This window comes from Corylus avellana, chromosome ca5 (assembly GCF_901000735.1).
Source record: "Corylus avellana chromosome ca5, CavTom2PMs-1.0".
NCBI classification, from domain to species: Eukaryota; Viridiplantae; Streptophyta; class Magnoliopsida; order Fagales; family Betulaceae; genus Corylus; species Corylus avellana.
The window spans coordinates 26,000,748-26,019,689 of record NC_081545.1 but is presented as its reverse complement, the minus strand read 5'-3'; the positions used below and the strand labels follow the sequence as shown (position 1 = coordinate 26,019,689).

Below are 18,942 nucleotides of genomic sequence, written 5' to 3'. Positions count from 1 at the left end.
GTTCGTCCACCCCAAACCATCCATGGGGTGGCTGGAGCCACCCCTTGACCAACATGGGGTGGTCCGACCACCCCATTTTGGCAAAGGGAGCCACCTCTTTAGTTTTTCTTTTTCTTTTATTTTTTTAATAATTTTAGTTTTTTAATATTTTATTTTTTAATTATTGAATATTTAAATATTTAATGAATTTTATATTATTACTTTTAATCTTTTAATATTTTTTCTTTTTATTTCCCAAAATATGGTCGTTTAATGCTCAAAACGACCACGTTTTGGGCTACCACACCTAAGCCTCTCCCTTTTCTGCTAATTATTCATTTGGTTCAAATTCCAGATTGCATGACGACAATGGAGTTTTGGTAAACAGAAGTTGATTAAAATTTTCACATTTTCATGTGGCTTATAATACAAATAGAATCTTAATTATCGATTGGTTTTTCGGTCTAATTAACTATAATTTTAAATGTATAAATTAAAATTATTAAGTTTGTTAATACAATAATTATAATAGCTCAAGAGACAATAGTTACAAGAGCTCAAGATAGAGCGCAAGAGACAAAAATTATAAGAAATCAAGTGACAAAAATTACAATTATGGTTGTTAATGTAGAAGTAAAAGATACATGTAACATTCATATTACATGTAAATCATTGTATACAATCAAATAATAAAAAAGTTAAAAGAAAAGATATAGTCAAGAAAAGGCTTTGATATATAGACATAGGTCATAGGCCTAATCACCCTAATTCTTAGTTCTCATTTTCCTACTCTAAATTATAAGTTCTAATAAAATCATCCTATGTTCAAATTCTTGTAAAATGCACTGGTAATTGAAGAGAATATAAGCCCAACAATGTCATGCATCTTTCTCTTCAATTATGAAAAAGAAAATGACATATATCGTTCAGATAGAATAATATTTTGATACCAATATTAATTAACCAAAACAATATTCCTAAAGTGGAGAATTACTTAAAGTGATATATTAATTGGGTATTTTTTTTGTTTTTTACTATCTGGAGGTCGATCTCCTATTATGGCCACGTTTTATAATCCAATTGCCATGTGACGCGTCAACAGTAATAAGCCATATCAATTATCAACTAGTTGATAAGAAAAACTATTTATTTAGTAACACTTTTTCCTTCTTTCATTTTAAAATAAAAATATTAATAATTAAACAATCAAAAATACAAAACACTCAAAATTATTTGTACATTTATGCCGCATTATAATACTCTTTCAAACAAAAAATTAAAACAAAAAAAAAAAAACCAATAAAATAACATTAACAAATGAATTTGGTCCCCTCTATTATAGTAGTGGAGCCTGAATTTTGATTTACAAGGGGGAAAATTAAAAATTAAAGTTGTCATCGACGAGTTTTATATTTTATATTTGTTAAATCTACCTTGACATGAGCTCATCTAAAATTTGATTGGAACTCAATAAAATTATTGTTGTTCTGTTCAAGTAACAATATTTTTATAAAGAACAATCCAAATATAAAAATTCCACGGACAATTTAACAATAAAGTTACAAATAAATCAATATTAAAAATATAACTACATACCTGAAATTTTTGAAGGAAGAGAAATCATTAAAAAAATTGTAAACTTTTTGCTCTTTTCTTTCCACGGTGTATTTATCTATTCACTATGTAGATAGTTGAAAAATTAATAAATTATATCATTTCTCTAAATTTTAAAGCAGGTTTGAAGAGAGATTTCGTTCTTTTGCAATATTTTTTAAGGAATAAAAGTACTGCATGGCCTGTATGAATTTAGTTTCTCAAATTGCAACTCAGTTCAAGATTGCAATATATACTATAGTAGTATAGTATAGTATACTATAGTATATACTATAATATATATAGTATAGAGTATACTCAATCCCCAACTCCCAAGTCATGCCAATGTAAGAACTAAGGCTAAACAGAATGTTTACTTACAAAATAAATTAAATACAATAAAAATGAGTTTAAATTTAATTTAGCGCAACATGCCAAGACAGTAATCGTAACGCGCCAAAGCAACGCCAACACATTTTGTTAAAAAAATTTAATGAAGCATAGCGTTTTGTCAAAAAAAATAAATAATAATACGGAGCGTTTTATTCATATTCTTTGAATAGTCAAGATGTTAACCTAAAAGTTTTTAAAACTTGAAAATAAATCACGGTCATCATAGTCTTGATAATGCTTTGCTCATGTAACGTAGATGCCCATTGATGAGTGGTTGAGGGTGTTCTTTGTTTTTTGAGGAACAAGTGTAACCATCTAAATATTAAGCCAAACTGAGCCACATTTTAGTAGGGTGGCAACAAAAGAATTCATGGCGGCTAATTAGCAACAAACAATTGATCAGTCCAAGTTCAATGCGTTTGACTATATTTATGGGTCAATCTTAGCTGCACTACAAAATTGACCCTAATGACTTAGATTCATATAGTAATCACATTAAATTCAAAAAATAAAATATGAAGAAGAAAAAAAAAAAAAAAACCATAGAAATTAAACAATGACTTTATCAAACTTATCATCAAACCTATTCTCTTCCCTCAATATTGGAGCCTTCTTTCTTCCCTATTTTTAATTGTTTGCCACCATTGCTCTTGATAAAATTTGGCATACCATGAACAACTCCCCCTTGAATGCACTTCTTCTCTCTAAAAACATAACTCTTCAGCTAGTCCGGGACGGAGCCAGAAAGTCCTATGGGCAGGAGGCCAAAGCGGTATCGGTCTTATAGATATAACTTGAACTATTAAGGACCAACAAGGTGCATGTCTTATGGTTCTTATAGCTATAAGTCGCCTATAGCTATAAGCCAAGCGGTGCAAACTTAAAAAGGTTTTAGGCTAGCCATCTTTTGATCACCTCCATGCATGACACTCCCAAATTCAAAAGCCCCTCTTCGAGCCCTCCCCATTGGCTGCCATTATAGATTTTATTATATATATATTAGTTTTTATTTTTTATTTTTTCAGCTCTAGCATCCTTAATTAGGTAAGGGTCTATTCTATTTGTTTCAGCCATATATATATATTAGGTCCTCCTTGCGACCCAACTCAAGGTGAGGCTTTGATAGCCCACTTTGGTGTAAAAACAACTTTGGATTTTAATCGCCAACATATTCTATGTATCACCCAAAGTAAATAAATACCAAATGAAAATAGAAAACTATAAATTTTCAAATAAATGTTTGGTTAAATATGAATTTAGTTGAGCATGGAGAGGCTCATAGTCATTCATTACAAAAATGGGCGAAAAATATTAAGTTAGAGGCTTTAGAAATTTGATGCAGAGCCATCATGTTCAAATGAGAGTTGGTGGCATTGAACACGAAGAATTTGCCATATGACAATTAGGAGCTCACACGGGAAAACAAACGTCCAGGATTAGATCTTGATAGATTGCGTTCGAACGATTAGACATGTTTTACCTAACCTACATGTCAATCATTGTGTGGGTTAGGTAAAACATTGCATGATACGGTGCCTAATAAGTGCGTTTGATTTGATTTTTCATTTTTTCCGACTAAAAATGATAAAAAACCCATATATATTTGGTATTTATTTAAATATTAGGAATATATTTTTATGTGAATTTTAAGAAATTTTTTTCAAAACAAAATGTAGAAAATGGTTTACTCATGCCAAAAAAAGAAAAAAGAGTAAAACATAAATTTCATGGATTTTTGGTGCTTTTAGTTAACAAAACTCGTTTTTTTTTTTTTTTTGGTTTGAAATGAGTTAACAAAACTCGTTGAGCTAGCGTTCAATTTGTAACAAATTGAAGGCATATTATACAATCGAATTTGATAACAACGTGAAACTTTAAGCTTCATTATATAATTATCCTTAGATACTATTAATGAAAATATAAAGAGAAAAAAAGAAGAACCCTTGACTCGCTCATACTATAGCACTCGTACTCCTCAGTCGCACGCAGCAATTCCCTCTTCCCGCCATAGACAGGCTTCTACTTTTACCGTGTACCGAACCACCCGAACTCAGTCGCCTCTCACTCTCTCTCACACAGAGGATTCGCATAGAAAACCCTAGGTCCAAGTCACCCATGGACGATTCTAGGGTTTTCTCCGACGCCATATCTACCCTTCATCGTCGTTCTAACGCGGGTATCATAAATAGGATCCGATTGGAAAACTTCATGTGCCACGATAACCTTCAGATCGAGCTCGGCGAGTGGGTCAATTTCATCACTGGCCAAAATGGAAGTAAGCGCCTCCGTCTCTCCGTATTCTTGTGTCAATTGCGCACTAAATGCGAAATGCAACAATTCAATAAATCACTATTTCTTATATATTTTCTTCGGTTCTGAATTGGGGTGTATGAATTTTATGTGAAATAAGAATGAATTTTGTGGGTGAGTTTTACTTGTTTTCCAAGGATTACTTATTACTTATTTGGTCTTTAATTTTCATGTTTGTTAGTGTTCTCTGTGTATGTATATATGGGTGCACAGTATGATTATGTATTGTTCCGAGTGGGGTTATGAATATTGTGCAAGTTTTTAGGCAACTTTGGATTAATCTATGTGTGAAAATGTTGTTTGGTCAATTGGTTTTGGCGTTTACAGGTGGTAAGAGTGCTATTCTGACTGCTTTATGTGTTGCATTTGGGTGCCGAGCCAAAGGGACCCAGAGAGCAAGTTCCTTGAAGGATTTTATAAAAACTGGTTGCAGGTTTGTGAGCTTCGCATTTGTCTTGTTTTTACTTCCCATATTAATTTTTGGCTCTTTTTTGGTTGGGGTTACCTTCACTTGTTTGAAGTTTAAGTCGATGCTATGAAAACCGAAATGTTGTGGAAAAGGAGAACGTGATCAATGATTTACTTATTTTTGTTTCTTTGGAAAGCTTCTTTTGGGTCTAGTAGTTTAAAAAATTTTCAGCTGGGATTATGACATCTTATTACGAAGAAATATGGGTAAAAAGTTGGCCAAATGTGGGGCTTTTGATACAACACCTACAAACTCACATAGTTGTATAAAATACACGTGGAATAAAATGTTTGGATATTCAATGGTCAATTTGGTTTTGCTTTCATTTAAAAGGGGATTAAATTGTATGTGCAACCATAAAGATAGTAATCATTCATTTTTGAAGATGCTAAAACTCTGAAAAAGAAGGCAAAAGAGAGCCTTTAGGGTAAAAAATGGCGAATGAATCTATATGATGTATTGGTTTTTGTATGAGCCAATACAATTTTTCATTTTTTTTTTTTTTGTTTCCCTCAAATCCTGTATTGACAATAGTCCTTGGGCTCTAGCTATTTAATGGTGGTTGCGTCAAGTAAACCACATTGAAACTATATGATTTTATCAAGTTTCTTAGTTTATCTGCCATTGTTCTTTTGCAGTTACGCTCTTGTTTATGTGGAAATAAAAAATGAAGGCGAGGATGCATTTAAGCCAGAAATATATGGTGATGTCATAATTTTAGAACGCAGAATTTCTGTGTCTACCAGCTCCATTGTTTTAAAGGATCACCAAGGTTTATATCATTTGCTCATGCTGTGTTTTATTCATTATCTAAATACTTTTACTTAATAAAATGGAAGTTTATTTTTTTGTGAGATACGTTTGGTTGAAATTATATTATATTATAATTCTTAACATCATGAGAACCTTTTTGATAAGTTGAATCCTTAACTGATAAGATAATCTGCTTTGATGGTATGATGTAAGTAGATTATGTTCAATGATAAAGCCCTTGGTTGTAATGAAGTTGTGCCAATTAGCCTTTGGTTGAAAGGGGTAGAGTAATTTAGACAATAAATCTAGAAGATTTTGAAAATTTTGGTTTATTTTCTAAATAGACTTGTTTTTATTTGTTTATTTGAATTTAGGGTTTCTCATACCTGTGTAAAGTTGCACTCTGGGGGCTTTAGAGACCTACTCGAAAGGGAACTATTGAATGTGGTTCATGAGAGTTGCATCAGTGTGGCTTGCATTGGTTTTGATTTTGCATTTCTATTAGCTAGTAACTTTGTATGTTCTCTGTTGCTGATAGATTGAGTGATGGGGACACAAGACACAAGCCACAGATCACACTAGCCCATGACCTTGTGGTTGGATGATTAAGGGCTGGATTATTATTGGGATTTTATTAGTTTGCATTTTATTTGCTTTTTTGTTTATTTGTCAGACTGGTTGTAGTATTTTTATTTTGTACTTCATGTTATTTTAACAGGCCATTAGCCCAAGGACAGTTAGGGTTAGGGTAGGGTTTAATTCCTAGTCTATTTAAACCGAATTTTCTATTGCATTCAGCAGCTTATGATGAATTAGAAAAATTGAACGACTGTTTGTCATCTCCTTTTCTTCTTTCACCCATATTTTCTCTTATCTCTGGCACTTCTCCTTCTTCTCTCTTGCTGCTCTTGTTTCTTTTCTCTTCTCTTCTCAGCTTCTTCCTTTTCATACTTTCCAAATTGCTTGTTGTCCCACATCAATTTTGGTATAAGATAAAGGTTCTATTGTTTTCCGTAACAACCGAACGACCCTTAACCGTGTGCCACCAGCGCCCTTCTTTTAAGCATCTTCACCACAAAATCCATATCACTCAATCAACCATCACCACAAAGTCCATACCACTCAATAAACAATCACCACTAACACCCCAACTAGTCAATCATTGCCATTAAAAAAAAAAAATCAAAAGAAACCCATTTAAAGAATTCCCAACCCCTACCACCAAAGACCCACAGGACCACCAAGCCTCCACCAATCAAAACCCAAACCCACGACAGTGTGGGTTTAGTCAACTTTGCAAGGTTTAGGTTTGCTGATTCCCATTTCCTTGGTATATTATACTTGCTATTTAAAATTGTCATCAATATTTATTTTGTGCTTGGTGAATTATCCCAAAACCCGTTGTCTTGAATAAGACTCCCATATTTTTGTTTTGTCATCCATTTAGCCGTGCTATCTATTATTTTTGTTGAACAAAAAAAAAAAAAATCCATTTCCGTTAGCAAGCAGTTTTTTTTTTTTTTTTAATTTATTTATTTATTTTTTTAAGTTGTGGACTTTGCATGGAAGTGTGGACAGTTGTGACTTTCCATTCGTCACCCTCTACACTTGGAGGACCGGCACTATCTGTTTGCATTTTGTCTATTTGGAGGATGATGCCTTCTTGCTTTTTGTGGTGTGTTTGGAGGAAACTTTTCAAGGACCATGAGAGGATGGTGGTGGAGCTTAAGGTCTCCTTTGGTTCGCGGATTGGGTATTCCGTCAAGAAAATGAATAGTTATTACTAGGAATGGACGAAAGTGGAATTGAATAGTTATTCCTATTCCTTAGTTTGGTAACAATATATCTATTCTAATTAGAGTTGAACCAAAATTACCAAAAACCCCATCATTTTTTTTATTTATTATTTTTTTATTTTTATAAAAAAACTCAACTTTAAAAAAAAAACTAGAAAACCTAGAATGGCAGGGGTGGCCAGCCACCCAATGGGGTTGTAGGCCACCCCTATAATTCTAGGTTTTTATTTTTTTATTTTAATAAAAAACGAATTTAGGGTTAAAAGAAACTTTTGAAAAACATTACTTTTTTTTTTTTTTTTGGGGAAAAAGTTGTCCATTCATTCATGAATAACTATTCATTTCATTTTTTAGAGAAATAGCTATTCCTGTGTGTAAGGAATTAGTGATTCCTACGGGAATAACTATTCCTAGAAATAGACCCTTATCAAACAAAAGAATGATTATTCCATAGGAATAGCCATTCCATTCCATGGGTCTATTCCGCAAACCAAACGTGCCCTAAGTCTTTATTCTTCAATACTTGTCACCTTTGGACAACTCTGTTTGTCCTTCCTAATTTGCTTAGTTTTCTTGATTATCTTGTTCATTTTTCTCTTTTTATCTAGGTGTTTCTTGTATACTAATTGTGTATTTGAGCTGCACTTTTCACTTTTTAATGATATTTTGATTACTTACAAAAAAAAAAAGTTTTTGTTGTATGTACGTTGGAGCATTTAATGTTTTCTTCTGCTATTAAGACAATTAAATTGTTTTGGGTATTTGCATCTTCGATTCTTTCTGATGACATATATATAATATATATTTCTAATAATCTGATTGATAAAATAATTGGTAGATGAGGTTGTTGTATTTACTTGATTTTGTTTTCCATCTGATGGATTTGTCAGGAAGGAAGGTTGCTGGCCGGAAAGACGACCTTCGTGAGCTAGTAGAACATTTTAATGTGAGCTTTTGTCCTATTACTCAGAAAAATTATTTACATTTCCTTTTTTGGGTTTTGTTCACATAATTATTTTACTAGATATCAGCATTATTAATCTCCCGTCCCTCTTTTTTGCAAATTTATCACTTGACATGGTTACTTATCAAAAAAAAGATATCAGCATTATTTGATAATTACTTGAGGACTTTATGCTTGGTATTGCTGTTATGTGTTCTAGCTTCCCAGGAGTTTATGCATTAGGCTTACTGGTCCTGATAGCTTAGTTGGTAACACAATACTTAGTAAATACATAATGCACCTGACCCAAATTTTCAGGTAAAAAACATTACTCTTCCTTCATACGATTATGTAACGTATATTATTAGCAACATTTACTTTGAACCTGCTTCTAGTGTGGAATTATTCATAGTTTCTTACTTATTTTTTATGATATGGTAATTTTTTTTCCTGTGCTAATGTCCTTATGATCTGGGGAGTGGCTGCATCTAGCTTAAGTTTTCATTTTATCTTGATATTAAGAGTCTATTTGAATTGCGTTAAGGAGCTTAAAAATGGCTTTTAGTACATAAAAAGCTATGTTAAACAAAAATGGATCCGTTAGGTAAAAAACTTAAATAAGCACGTTTTTTTACTTATTTGGTCTCAAAAAGCCCAAAAGCTGCGTTTGGGAAAAGCTTGAAATGAGGCTTTTGTTAAAAAGTTATTTCAGGCTTTTTGTATAGACAAAAGCTCTATTTACCAATGCAATCCCGAAAAGGCTCTAAATAAGATAGGAGCACCATAAGCTGGAAGAAACTGACAGCCAGGATAGGTTTAATATCTCAGCAGAGTTCCTTGTTAAGGAAATGTATTTCGGGAGATGTAAAAAGAAAAAAAATTGTGATGAAAGCCCTTCATTCTCCTCTTCCCCAGATATCTTGATTCATCCTTTTATTAACTTTTGCTTCTTCCACACGTAGCTTTTTCAATCTGTGGTTGTCCAGAAGTTTGGAAGTCCTTATGATCTGGAACATTGTGTCTGTTGGTTTAGGCTAAAATTTTTAAACAAAATTTGAAGATAATATTCTTTCTGTTTTTTTTTTTTTTTTTTTCTCTTTCTGAAATTTCTTAGACTCTCTAATGACAAATATATACACCTAGATCATTAAACCTTAAAATAACAAAGCTCAAAGTTTTAATTAACTTCATGTCACCCATGCAAAATTACTTGAACACTTTATTAATCCAAACTAAGTTAGCTGTTTTCAAGAAAATACACCATTGGAAAGAACCCAATAAGCTGGCCCAATTGTAGAAATAAAGAAGATTCCTAAAGTATCTGTACCTACAAATTTAGAAAAAAGTAAACAAACTTTGAGTCTGAAACGTTTAGGTCCAGCAAATAGGCCATTTTGGGATGGAATGAGGCTGTCATGTATGAGTTTCAACAGGTTTTCAATATCAACTTGATGCAGTCAAGACAACTGGGTAGTGTAACTGAAGTTATATTTGTAAAATTTGTCTCTCCCTTAGTAGAAGTAGTTTTTGTTTTTTTGAGCTTAAACTCTCTCCATGGATGTTTATTGATGATCTGCTTTGCAGTGCAGATTGATGTTGAGAATCCATGTGTAATAATGAGTCAAGACAAAAGCAGAGAGTTTTTGCATTCTGGGAATGCCAAGGACAAATTTAAGGTAATTTTTGCGGCTTTGTGCATCTTTAGAGAAGTACTTTATGAATGCAATACTGACTCTTGGTTACTCAGTTCTTTTTCAAGGCCACACTTCTTCAGCAAGTGAATGATCTTTTACAAAACATTTATGAACATTTGAAGGCTGCAAATGCACTGGTTCATGAGTTGGAGGAATCAATAAAACCCATGCAAAAGGAACTTGATGAATTGCAAGGAAAAATTAAAAACATGGAGCATGTGGAAGAAATATCTCAAAAGGTACAGCAATTGAAGAAGAAGCTTGCTTGGTCATGGGTATATGATGTAGATAAGCAACTTGCGGAACAGAACGCAAAGATTGGGATACTGAAAGATCGTATACCAGCTTGCCAAGCAAAAATTGATTTGCAACTAGTAAGTAAAAAACTCTTGCGAAGTTGAAAATTCTGTCTAATTCTAATAGGATGTGAAGTTGTCTCACTGGTTAGCACATCATGTTACTTTCTCACCATGCTTGCCTACAAGGAACGACCTAGTGATTATTTGGGAATTTAAGCTGTAATTTCTGAATTCTCTAAAGCCTATAATTTTTTTTTTGGTTGTTTTGGAAATTTGTTTTTCTCTTGGCTTTGCAAGAATGCTGAATTTATATTCTAATTTTGTCGTTGCACCAAGACGTATGTTTGTGATACTTAGGATTGTGAAGGTGTTGCAATCAATCAATCATTTCCGCATTTGAGTGGCTGGATTGTGAAAGTGTGCGCGTGTTAAGTTTCACATTAATTGTGTACAAAGTGATTTTGGGCTTTACAAGTGATTCCAAGAAGCTGTAATTGTAATTTTGACTTGTCCTTTTGGTGTATATTGTAGATATAGTGAACATTTTCCCTGAGTTGTGATAAATGGCGTCAGAGGCAACATAGTAATGTCATATGAAACTGGGGCACTATAGGACAATGTAGATCTTGATGAGGGGGTTAGGGATTTGGGTAGGGGAGATTGTGATATGCTGGATTGTAATAGGTATGTGTTAAATCCTACATTAGATAGGTGGATTGTGAAGGTTTGTATGAGTACTCAGTATCATATTAGTTATTTATTAGGTGAAATTGTGTTTTATAAGTGATTTCAAGGGTTCCAATTGTAACTATTATCTCTTTAGAATATAACACATATGGCTAGCGTTTCCCTGAGTTGTGGCAAATGGTATAAGAGCAAACTTCGCAATGTCATGTGAGTATCCAGTGAACATGGGCTTTGACGAGGACATTAAGAATTTGAGTGGAGAAGATGGTAATACCCCGGGTTATGAAGTTGTTGTGTTTAGTCTTATACTGGGTGGGTGGATTGTGAAGATTTGCATGTGCTAAGTTGCACATTGCTTGTGTTGTAGGTAGACTGTGTTTTTTTTTTTTTGATAAGTAATAATGTTATATATCAAAAGCGCAGAAGAGTGAAACCCACATACACGGAAAGTATAAAAAGAGAGCGCCTAAGAGGGAGAGAAATGAAATAGGAAGTCAGAGAAACTAATCCCTAAAGGAGCTAGCCAAGCGGCCGTCCAAGAGTAAAGAGTAAAGAAGAAAAGATGAGTTAGTTCCTCTATAGTCCTAGTGGAGTTCTCAAAGCATCTAACATTTCTTTCATTCCATGTACACCACATAAGACACAGAGAGATCATCTTCCACACTACCGCACTTTGAGAATGTCCTCCCGACCACCAGCAATCGAACAAGTCCCTCACCCTGCAAGGCATGACCCAATGCAACCCAAACCGATTAAAAATAGTATGCCAAAGAACACTTGCGATCTCACAGTGGAGAAGAAGATGATCGACTGACTCTCCGGTCTTCTTGCACATACAACACCACTCCACTACCACTAGGTTCCTCTTACGCAGAGTGTCGTGAGGAACTCTAATTGTGTTTCTTGGGTTGTGACAATGTGGTAGACTGTGTTTCATAAGCGATTTAAGAAAACTCTAATTGTAATTGTAACTTTAATTTTTTTTTTTTTTTTGGGATATAGTGTAAACATGACTAAGGCTTTTCTTGGGTTGTGACAATGTGGTCGGAATACTTTTTTGAAAGTATGACCAGTTTTTATCCAAAACATGATTTGTTAACGTGTAGTGAATTATGTCATAAATCAAATAAACCCGATTGGTTAACGTGTAGTGAATTATGTCATAAATCAAACATGATTGGTTAACGTGTAGTGATGAAGTTTGGAAGATGATCCCGCCTTGCATTATGTGGTACCCATTGGCTTTATTCTGGATGATCATGAGAGGACTTACTGGAATTAAAGGCTTTATTCTTTAAGACTCTTTCTTTGGGTTGTTGACTCAAATTTTAGTATTTTGAACTTTCATTTTTTCTTATATCTCTTATCCGCTACTAGCTAGGCTTTTTTCTTGTATACTCCATTTGTACTTGGGTTGCGCCTTTGCCCTTTTTAATGAATTTGCAATTACTTATCATTTTTTTTTCTTCATCTTAAATATGCAAATAAAGGAAAGGAAAATACCCATATCTATTCTATTCAATTCGATATCCTCTTAATTAATCATTTTCTCCCATTCTATGCTTTTCTAAACTCCCAAACAAATTATAACCTATTGAGGAACATAATAGGATGGATTTATAGGAGAAAATGCTATATTGCCTTGTTTTGCTTGGTTGGCAGCCTTAGGGAAGATCCTTACCATGGATAATCTTAGGAAGCGGCACATCATTGTGCTCGATAGGTGCTGCATGTGAAAGGAATGAGGAGTTTGTGGACCATCTTCTCCCTTCTGAGGTTGCCTTTGCCATTTGGAATGTGTTATTTAGTCGATTTGGGTTGTCTTGGATTATGCCTAGAAGAGTATTCAATTTGTATGTTTGTTGGTGGACTGCTGACAACACTCGGAGTGCTGTTGTATGAAAGATAGTGTCTTCGTGCCTTTTGTGGTGTTTATGGAGGGAAATGAATGACAGAAGTTTTGAGGATCATGAGAGGATTTTGGAGGAGATTTAGTCTTTATTCTCCCATATATATTTGGACAAATGTTTTTGTTTATCCTTTGGTAATCAGTTATCATGATTTCCTTATTCTTTTTGCTCCTAACTAGGTTTTTTTTCTTAAATACTTTTTTTTTTTTGGACAAGTAATATTCTATATATCATAAAGCGCAGAGGGGCGCAACCCTAATACACATGAAGTATATAGGAGAACGCCTGATTAGGAGAAGAAAAAAGAACGAGAAATTCATAACAACTAATTACTAATGGAGCTAGCAAATTAGCTGTCCAAGTGAAAAGAGTAAAGAAGAAGAAGGACGTGAGCTCCTCCAAGGATCTCTTAGAGTCTTCAAAGCATCTCGCATTTATTTCTCTCCTTAAGCACCACATGAGGCAAAGATGAACTATCTTCCACATAATAGCACTTTGAGAATGACCAACCCGTCCACCAACAATTGAACAAATCCGCCACACTACTAGGCCTTAAATACTTCCTGTGTACCTGGAGGCGCATTACGCTTTTAATGATATTTCAATTATTTATCAAACACAAAAATTCAAATTTTGGTTCCTCCTGAAATTAGGCAAGATGCGAGGGAATGGAAAGCACTTTAAATTCTATTATGGTGAAATCTCTATTATGCTTGATTTTCAGCAATACATATGCTTCACCAGATCTAACCCTGCTTCTTTCTCCCTGATTTGTCTGTGTACATCCATTTAAATTTTCGGCTACAAAAGTGTAAATATGAAGCAACTACCACAAATAACACTTGCTGTTTCTTTTTCTTAAAATGCTATTTATTTCATGTATATATTTACTAATTATATTAAATTAAAGAACAGAGTCTATTTAGCAAAGATCATAATGGTAATTTTGTTAAAAGAACTCCCTGTCCTTTCCTCCTTATAATACTTCCAAACAAGAGGGGAACCCACTTTCCAATTCTTTCCTTACATCCAAACAAGATATTGAGGGATCTCAAATCCTCCCGTCTGTCATAATCCTTTACATTCCTTTAGAAGCCCCAAAGACCGTGTCATTTATATTGCATCTCAGGAAATGTAGAGACCCTAAAATATTCAACCTTTTTAATTGACCAAAATATTTATTACGCAAAAATTTGACTGTTACCTTCCTTATGAATGCTTTGATGTTTCTAAAGGAGCCATCTTCATTTTAATTTTGGCCTGCCTAAACTATCTAGTTTTGGATCAATCAACATCATTTTCTGGAGTAATCTTTTGTTCTAATATTTGTTTTTTTTTTGATAAGTAATGTTTATATATCAAAAGCGCAAAGGGGCGTAACCCTAGTACACATGAAGCATACAAGAGAAACACCTAATTAGAAGAAGAGAAAAGAACAAGAAAATCAAGATAGTTAATCACTAAGGGAGCTAGCCAAGTTGCTGTCAAAGTGTAAAGAGTATAGAAAAAGAAGGCCATGAGTTCCTCCAAGGATCTATCAGAATCCTCAAAGCATCTCTCATTCTTTTCTAGCCATAAACACCACACGATGCATAGAGGAACCATTTGTTCTAATTCTAGTTCTGATGTATCATGCTTCTGTTTTTAGGCTTTGGCATTTTCAGGAAGAATAAAGCTTTCCTCTAAATCTGGTCAATTCAAGTGCTCTACATATTTGTCTTTATAATGTCTTTTCTATATTAAGTTGGTGTGACAGAAGGGTGTTTATTTATTTATTTTTTTAAATTTCATGTTAAAGGTGGTGGGTTTTTTTTTTTTTTTTTTGGGGGGGGGAGTGGTTGGGTTTTGGGTAGGCATTGAGAATGCCAATTCGCCAATTGGCCTACATGTTGTGGAATAGTCTTTCCATCCCTTAAATCCCCTATTCCTAGTAAAGACATGATTTGATTTAAAGTCTTGGTATGACAATCGAAATTTTACCAGTAAGCTTTACTTGAGTCAACATTTTATAGGATGTTGTGGAAGGTTGGCTCTCTTTCTTTTGTGCTTAAATTTGCAAAGTAAAAGGATACAAGGGCTTTGTTGGTTCCCATGAAGCTTCGCACAGTGGCTTTTAGTTATGCTCCCTTTTATGTTATGTAAAAACTGATCAAGTGAATTGCGTTATAACATTTTCTATTCATGCTGGTATAATTTTTCACAGAATGTGGTGGAGGAGCTGAGGGAACATATATCTAAGAAGAAAGCTCAAATCGCAAGCATGATGGAAAAGACATCAGAAGTGAGGAGAATGAAGGATGAATTGCAGCAGACTCTTTCCTTGGTAACTTCAATTTTCAATATCTATTCTTTTCATAAAAGCCACATGGCTATTGTCTTGATGAAATTATATTAGTAAAGTATGGTCATGCTTAGTTTTTTGTATTTTATATTTTCATTTCTTTTTCTACCTATTTTCTCTTGTAAAAAAAAGACCCCCCTCCCCCCCTCCCCAAAAAAAAGGAAAGGAAAGAAAGTTCAAAGCCAATTAAATGTTTATGTTACTTGCTAAGGTTGTGCTAAACACTAGGATGCAAAGTGAATTCAGTATTTACAGTGAAATGCTTAGACTTTTAACCGTTGCAGCTGGGAAGTATGTATTACTTTGCCAATCAGTTTCCTTGTAAAAAAAGCCCCTAGTTTTTACCTACTTGAGAGATTTTTGTATGATGCATATTAATGTTTTGACTTCCACTCTCATCTGTATTTCTTTTTCTTTGACCTTTTGCCTTTGTTATCATTTTATATGCTCATCAGTAATTTGGTTATAATAGTTTGTACTTTAGTCATTTTTATTTCTCAATTTGTCTCTTTTTAATTTACAATTCTTTTCTTAGGCAACTAAAGAGAAGCTTGAGCTAGAAGAAGAGTATGGCCGCAAGACCAACCATGTCCAGAAGATGATGAAGCATGCCAGATTTCTCGAACAACAAGTTCAAGATATTCATGAGCAGCATGTTAAAAATACACAGGTTTTCCCATTCTCCTGGATATAGATAATAGTTTTTCTCCTATTATCTTTTCTTGTTCTGTTTTTTCTCCTGGGTTTCCTGGCTATCGTTTGTGATAATCATTTAAAGAAATGAAAAGCCATGCTTCTCTGTATTTTGTTGATGAAGTAATGCCTCTTTTTCCATTTACCTTTGTTCTTTCTGTGATTTTATTTTCCTAGGTAGTATAATCTTGCTGTGAATATGACATGCCACATAACAATAATACTTACCTTGATTTCATTGTTAAACATAAACATAAGGTGCCATACATGTGACCACTAAAAAAGTGATTAGCAGTATAACCAATATCGAATGTGTTAATTTGTGGCTATTTGTACTTGACTATTATGTAATCACAATTCGCAAGTGTCTTTTGGGATCAATTTATTTTAAGGGTTAATTACCTTTTTCTCCTATGAACTATCACTCATTTGTAAGTTGGCTCAATGAATTGACACTTGTCACACTCAACCACATTGAACTACCATTTTGTTACAAAACCCCCACTTTGTTAGTCAAAATCGTTAAAAAAAGTAAAATGATGGAAATGCCCTAAGTTTAGAAACTAAATTTACATAAATACCCTTAAAATTAAAATTTCAATAAAAGATAAAAAATAAAAAAGTTAAAAAAATAGCAACCAAGAAAAAAAAAATCCCGGGGTGGTGAACCACCACCTAGGGTGGATTGCCCACCCTAGAAAGTCATAGGCCACCCCAAAAAAACGCTTGGGGGTGGTTCAATGACCACCCGTTTAAGATTTTTTTAATTTTTATATTTTTATTTAATTCTTAATTTTGAATTTTGAATTTTTTGTTAATTTTTTTTAGTTTTTCTAATTGTTGTATTTGAGGGTATTTTTTTCATTTAACGTCTAAAAAAAGGCATATTTCGTTTGATTTAACGAGGTTCTCTGAAGGCAGTGTTTGTTTTTTTAATAAAATGGTAGTTCAATGCGGTTGAGTTTGACATGTGTCCGTTCTTGGGGAAAAAAAGTAAATAGCCCTTGTTTGCACCTTTCTATGTTTTAAAAACTTCAGACATAAATCTTTGTGTGGGGTCTTGATTTAATGTAATAATGCTACCTTTGGAGGTAGGGAGGTTCCACAACTTTTATGATTCAAGTTTCCTACGACTAGAGCTTGTTATAATATAAAATAGTACCTTTGGGACATGCTAAAATTTCTCTGATTCGTTTTCCCTATGGTTAGACCTTGCTAAGAAAGGTGATAACCAGAGAGATCTACAAAAGTGTGCTGGGTTATCAAAATAGTTCTGGAATCTAAAGAACTTATTCTCTGTGGAATAGAAGAATTTTGTTTTTCTTCTGTTTAGCTTTTTTGGTGGGCTTCTGCCTTTTTCCTATTTATTCTTTTTCATTATTGTATATATGTTTTATACATTACTGACTATAAGAAATTTAATTTCACATAATGATGGACAAAAGTTTCATCGAAGGTTTTTTCATCTTAGACTAATAGTTGTAAATGTCATGCATATTGTTTGAACAAAATGTATTGTGCTTGGCAGGTCTTTCTAGCTACTTTTGTTTCTCTCTCTGTTGAATACTCTCTTGAAGACTCATTTGCATGACATTTGTTGATGTGAGATCTAATGACTACATTAATGAAAACACATTTGTTTGACAGGCCAACAATCTCTGAAATGTAGAGGTCCTATTCCTCATTCTCTCTTTTGGCAGAAATCCCCTTGATTTTGCTTTCTTGAACTCTTTACTCCAGGAAGAGGTTTTTCTGGTCAAAGAAGCTTCTTGGCATGCTACTTTAATATAAGTTATTAACTTATTATCACTTCAAATGCATTGTGGTTCTCATATAAAATTATGTTAACAATGTTTTTCTTATTTCCATTTATCTAGTTGTCACTGGCTTGAAACCTGTGTGATCTGCCAATTTAGAGTGTCAACTTACTATAGCCAACTTTTATTAAAATATGATTTTTTTTCCTGTTCCAGTATGAAAAAATTAATTAGAACAAATGGCTCAAGTGCATACCACACAGGTCTTAAACAAAGTATGAAGCTAAACCTGAAAATTACAACTCCATAAATAAGTGCCCAAAAAATTCATGTCTTCTAGAAGTCATGAAGCCAGCCCTCAATTAGCTCCTCTCTGTATGAGTTATTCAAATTTCATCACCAGTATCTAGAATCCTGAATTAAATTGGCAATCTTCCTTGGAATGTAATTATTTTTTAATAACTTATTTTTTCATCTCCTACGGACATTTCTGTTGTGAGCTTTAGATTAAACCTTCTCACAGAGATATTTCCAGCCTCAGTACTGAGTTGTATAACCTTTACTTAGAATTATGATAGGTAAACCTTCATCATCAAGAAAAATTACTCTGATTTATATGAGCCTTTAATATATGGACATCATCTCATCCAAAAAAAAGATATGGGGTTAGACCTCTCATTTTGGTATGCTGCAGGCTGAAGAATCTGAAATAGAGGAAAAGCTGAAGGCACTCCAATATGAGTTTGATGCTGCTAATTTAAGTTTTACAAGGTTTTGAAAATTTTCATTTTATCAGTTTGTGTTTTTTATGTTCTAGCTTGCTTTCAAGACAGATTCCACATAATTTGTTAACTTCAACAATCTTTCAGGTTGAAGGAAGAAGAAAGTGCCTTATCAGAAAGCATGAACAAGGGATTGAGTGAAATTGCATGCATTGGTAATGAGGTATGCATGTGTTTACCATCATTGGATAAGTTGATTGTCTAGCATAATTTTGTCTGGTCAAATCTTTTATTTTGAGTTTTTAAGGTTTTTATTGCAGATACTCTTAGTGGCTGTTATATCTGCAAACTTATGTACCTTACTTAATGGACATGGGGAATTTGATGTGGTGACTCTCAATACTATAAATGCATGCTTTTGAATTAACTGTATCGAGAACTCTTATGGTTATGTTTAGGAATTCCAAGTTGTTTCATGTGCGTCACAATCCTCAAACACCTTTTCTTGGTTGCTCCTTGAATCATTTGAATACATTCTAATTCTTCCACTTTTTGAAAACCCGGCATTATATCAAAATTTGCTTACCAAAATGTTTACTGGTT

The 18,942-nt window shown here is 33.5% G+C and overlaps 1 protein-coding gene across 4 annotated transcripts in view; it reads left to right on the top strand.

Moving 5' to 3' along the window:
• The first annotated feature begins 3,914 nt into the window (after positions 1-3,914).
• The window catches only part of LOC132180841 (structural maintenance of chromosomes protein 6B-like), a 28,821-nt gene continuing 13,793 nt past the window's right edge, over positions 3,915-18,942 (top strand). For 2 of the 4 annotated variants that reach the window (XM_059593814.1, XM_059593815.1), the window contains exons 1-10: positions 3,915-4,240; positions 4,603-4,708; positions 5,383-5,516; positions 8,184-8,239; positions 9,826-9,912; positions 9,984-10,304; positions 15,030-15,149; positions 15,703-15,837; positions 18,312-18,388; positions 18,487-18,562. In XM_059593814.1, coding sequence (XP_059449797.1) covers positions 4,081-4,240; positions 4,603-4,708; positions 5,383-5,516; positions 8,184-8,239; positions 9,826-9,912; positions 9,984-10,304; positions 15,030-15,149; positions 15,703-15,837; positions 18,312-18,388; positions 18,487-18,562 — 1,272 coding nt within the window. In that variant the 5' untranslated portion in view covers positions 3,915-4,080. Of the gene's footprint in view, positions 4,241-4,602; positions 4,709-5,382; positions 5,517-8,183; positions 8,240-9,820; positions 9,913-9,983; positions 10,305-15,029; positions 15,150-15,702; positions 15,838-18,311; positions 18,389-18,486; positions 18,563-18,942 lie in introns of those variants that run through there. The other 2 variants (XM_059593813.1, XM_059593816.1) reach the window with 2 other exon arrangements.